This window comes from Diplotaxodon limnothrissa, linkage group LG11 (genome assembly GCF_057381915.1).
Source record: "Diplotaxodon limnothrissa isolate DT_005_m linkage group LG11, D_limnothrissa_male_GT1.1, whole genome shotgun sequence".
Lineage (NCBI taxonomy): Eukaryota > Metazoa > Chordata > Actinopteri > Cichliformes > Cichlidae > Diplotaxodon > Diplotaxodon limnothrissa.
The window spans coordinates 30,726,585-30,731,325 of NC_140606.1; the positions used below are offsets into that span (position 1 = coordinate 30,726,585).

Sequence of the window (4,741 nt, forward strand, 5' to 3'; positions counted from 1 at the left end):
GTAGTGAAAGAATAGGAGCCTACTCTCGGTTTTTCAGGACCTCAAGTCTATCATGAGACATAAGCTAACGGCCATGCTCCCGAGACAAACTTAATCATGTGGCAGTAATCATGATCGGTGGAGCATTTTGGTGTAAATTATCTGTAGGCATGTGAGTGCAGGAATAAAGGGGGAGGTCACAGCAAAAATCAAATGTGAGCTTTCCCCTGCTCAGTAGTGCTATTTATCCATCTAGATTATTTTTGGTGTGAGCTACAGAGACGCCCGCCTTCTTTTGAACATAATGGAACTAAATGCTACTCACAGATATCTCCAGGCATCGATCCTGAACAGAGGTTTGTGGTGCGGATGGTGCCACAGGATCTAAACCTGAGCTTGATTTGCATGATTGAATGATTTTGAACACTACAGGGCACTTAGTTCCATTACATTCAAGAGCATCCCACACCCACACAAGCTAGCACAGTTGAGGAAATAATACGCAAATTAGATCTTGGGGCTAACTGCTTCTCTATACAAATAAATGGCATGATGACAGATGATCGAGATTTTTCTTACATATATTATTTAAAGCATCCTAGTACTACTGCTGAGTGACAAAATAAAAATATGTAGGCTTGATTTTGAGTGTAACCAGCCTTTTACTTTCATTTTTGTTGCATGAGATAAAGCCGTATGTGTAAATAATCTTTTAAACTGTACATGGGCTGGATTCATGAGATAACCCCTTCATATTTGCTATATTTTTCTCAAACCAGACTAAACAGGTCAAAATTGGTGAATAACAAAGTCTGTTTTTAACTATATAACAATTTTTAAAGCATGATATGAGTAAAATAATCATAAATGAAGCTGAAACATGGGTTAGATATTCATATTTATGAAGTAGAGGTCTGAAATCGGTGGGGAGTGGTGTTTAGTCGCATCATCATGAACGCATCATCCTTTTTGAGCACTGTTCTTCAGATTAGCCGCTGCCTCCACCTGCTGGTGGTCAGAGAGCAGCAGCATTCACCAAAGCATGGAGCTTCAACACCATCACCAGCACAGTGTTTGACCCCGTTTATTTGTTTAAGTGTAAATTAAAATAGTCAGCTTTACCAGAAAGAAAAATCTGTTTGGTCATTCAATGTTATTTTTATAAACGGTCATTTTTATTGGCAGATTCCTCAGTTTGTCAGACATGCTGCAATAGTGTGTCTGCTGTAGTGACAAAACAACAAGCTTTTTTGACCGAGACGGTCTAATTGTTGGCGGGTGGCTGTAAAGTAATTAGACGTTTTAAAACAGAACCATTTGCACCCCCCACCCCTTGTGTGTGTGTGTGTGTGTGTGTGTGTGTGTGTGTGTGTGTGTGTGTGTGTGTGTGTGTGTGTGTGTGTGTGTGTGTGTGTGTGTGTGTGTGTGTGCAAATGGACAAATATTACATATCTGACTATTGGCCCACAGTATCCTGCAGACAAATAAGAAAAATAAAATCACGTACAATACTAAAGTGGAACAATAATCTCTTTTAACTTTCTCTTAGATACAGGTAGGCCTCTGCTGTTTGCAGTCGAACGCTTTTATTTTGTTTTTCCTTTTTCTTTCTTTCTTTTTTTAAGGATTTAAGGATTAAGGACAATTTACGTAATTGTGACCGTTTTACTGCTTTGTAATAAATATTCAGTTTAATAAGCAGAGAAGGACTATTATCAAATGCTGACCATATCTTAAAGATTTCTCGCTCGTCCGTAAGAGTAGCTTTTTTAATTGCAATACATAGATAATTATTAAAATACAAATTTATACCAGCAGGCCTTGGCATAGGACTTTTTTGAGTTAAAGAGAGAGAGAGGGAGAGAGAGAGAGAGAGAGAGAGAGAGAGAGAGAGAGAATGGCTAACTTGGCAAACCTTAGCTTGGGAAGTTTCGGTGGTTCATTTGGGTTGTTTGCGCCATAAAGCTCGATGGTTACAGCCCAGAACTTGTAGTAAAAGTCTATTTTTATCGTTTTCTTCCTGCAATAAAACATTTCCCCCACTTCATTTAATTTGTATATAACAGAAGCAAAAGCTTTAACTTCAAAAGAGAAAAAAGAAAAGATAAAAAAGGATTTGAAAACATTTCACGATCGAAACAAAGGAGCATTTAAAAACAAAATCCTCTAGCACCATTTAGGAATTTAAATGTTGGTTTATATTTGTGTATTATTGTTGGGAGAAATTAAATACAAAAATGACATCACATTACTACTTTTCTTTAATGCTACACAAACTACACTTTATTTTAGGTTAAATCAAGAACGATGAGGTATTTTCCGTGTGCGCAGTATGTTCACAAATGCATCAAAATCTTACTATTAAAAAAACAATATCAAGTTACCAAAACAATAACTTAAATAATGCAAATAGGTAGCTGAAAGACATTCAGGTAGTCAACAGATCCATGCAAATAACAAATGGCCTAAGGTAGCTATCTGTGTGCGGCAGTACAACACATCTAAGTTCTCATAAAACACTTGTTCCTCTCAATATTATAAGAAAAAAAACACCCAGCATTGTTTCAACAGCACTAACTTTACAACAACATGTGTTACAGGAACATTAAGGACAGACACCAGTTTTCCCTTTCAACCCCTCACCCCTCCCCTCCCAACCAGGCTCTAATCCCAGGTCTGTCCAAGAAAAAACAAAGAAAAAATGAAAACAGTTAACTGTCTCTTCGCCGGTCTTTGTTTTCTTTCTTCATCTTCATCCTGCGGTTCTGAAACCAGATTTTTACCTGTCTCTCGGTCAAATTCAACAGTCTCGCTAGCTCGTATCTACGATCCCGGGGAAGGTACATGTTAAACAGAAACTCCTTTTCCAGTTCGAGGATTTGATGCTTTGTATACGGGCAACGTTTTTTTCTGGTGGGCTTTGCGTGAAGCCAGTTGGATGACGGGTTATCTGGAAACCATGAGACAAGAGAGTTAACGCTATCGAGATTAGTGTAAAATTAACAAAACAAAACAAAAATAAAACAAGTCCTGCTTATTCGTTTTACGCACAGTATGACTTTTTTCTTTAGAGACATTCTTTTTTGTCTGATGAGAGGCAATTTTGAGGTTTTTCTCTGGCAATATTTCTGCCGAATTTGGAAAAATGCGCAGAATCTGACGTGAATATTAGGGTCATAGTCACCTTATTTATTATTTTATTTATTTATTTATTTTGGATATGATGTTAATCAGCTAGGAGACCGCTATGTCTCCGTACCTTTGAAACAATGCACTCTTATGATAGCGTCATACGCGTTTTCAAGATGATACAAGCCAATGGCATTCAAAACAAATCCTCCACATTCGCGAAAAATTAAACCCTTTTGCTTATGCTATCTAAATGTTTACATCGAGTGACAATAATAAAAATCCAAACCCTGCATTGCTTACTTGGATCCACCTTCCTTTTTTCCTCTACTGACGGATTATCTTCAGTGGCTTTAGACGCAGTTTCGCAGGGAATCTCCACTAGAGACGCACCGTTTTCAGTGTCAGACAAAAGATGCGTGTGCGTCTCCAAAGTTGTGCATTCCGCAGTCCCAATCAGGGGTTCCGGTTTTATCTCATAGTGCATGCCTGTCGATGGTAATCCCGTCAAACACAGGGACGCAGAGACCGGATCCAGCGCCCAAGAGCGCGTAAACATGCCATCGCTGTCCCCACTCGGGTAAGGGTGATGTATATATGTCGGAGCGGTCGTGTTTGGAGTGTGGGCCGAGATGGCACTCCAAGAGCCACCAAAAATAGAAGATTTCGCCTGCAATGGGCAAGACTCCTGTCCGCCATATTCGGTGACCACCGCCTGCTCCACCCCTGCGGCTGACGAGGAATACCTCGGTGCCATATCCTCCTGCTCGGGAAGAATGCGCGAGTCAATGTAATAACTGGTCCCCAAAGTCGACATTGCAAAGACGCAAAGTCAGAAAACGGCACTCTACAGTCCTGCAGCGTTTAGAAAAAAACGTTTCATTGCATGATAAGCTGCTGCTGTCGTGCGCCAGCTAGAAACTCAATGCGTCCAGTAAGTTGAACCTTGCCCAAGACTGGATAGGGCGCCCCAAACACGTGACCGTGGGACAGAACAATAAATAATAAATCAGCCTAGCGCTCGGCTAAATGGCCACCATTTTCCCCCACCATATTTTAATAGCAAATCCCCGCGCTTTTATTGGGAACTATTTCGTTTATAAGCAATAAACGTTATGAATTTTGTCAAGAGAGCGTATGTTAGTGTAATCAAATCTAGCTGTAAATAGGGACGGGGGTAATAATCCTTTAAAGTATCCATTTGTAAAAACATCAAACAAGGTCTTCAGCTGAATATATATATATATATGTATATATATATATATGTATGCATGTATGTATTCATAAAAAAGCATCATAGGGTTATTTACCCCCCATCAAAAAAACAGACTGTAATACTTTAATGACCTCTATAAAACTTCTAATATGTACAAAAATTAGGCTCGTGGTAGCGGCAGATAAAATATGTCAAGATTTTACTTTTTTATATATACAAAAGCAGCAAACACGTCATTAAAGAATCACCAGGCTTTGGAAGATTTAAACATTCTGGGACAGTTTCCAAAACGCACATAGTTGCGTCTGCGTGTCTGTGGGTCCACTTTGAAGGCAATCTAAAACGGAAAGTGGGATGAGGTTATTTGGGTGCCATATACCAGGCCCCTTTTATCACGGGCAATTGGGTTGTTTTTCT

The 4,741-nt window shown here is 39.3% G+C and overlaps 1 protein-coding gene across 1 annotated transcript; it reads right to left on the bottom strand.

Annotated features, from left to right (window-relative positions):
* Positions 1–2,690: 2,690 nt before the first annotated feature.
* hoxa9b (homeobox A9b) lies at positions 2,691–3,925 on the bottom strand. The gene is made up of 2 exons (XM_085365777.1): positions 3,412–3,925; positions 2,691–2,929 (listed from the first exon to the last, which is right to left on the bottom strand). Exons 1-2 carry the CDS (start codon positions 3,923–3,925, stop codon positions 2,691–2,693), a joined length of 753 nt encoding a protein of 250 aa, XP_085221903.1.
* Between the last annotated feature and the right edge of the window lie 816 nt (positions 3,926–4,741).

Excerpts from the sequence above, each read along its gene's own strand:
- hoxa9b (XM_085365777.1), bottom strand. The coding sequence starts at position 3,925 with ATGTCGACTTTGGGGACCAGTTATTACATTGACTCGCGCATTCTTCCC. Across the intron at positions 2,930-3,411 it reads AAAAAGGAAGGTGGATCCAA|ATAACCCGTCATCCAACTGG; the intron begins GTAAGCAATGCA and ends CATGGTTTCCAG.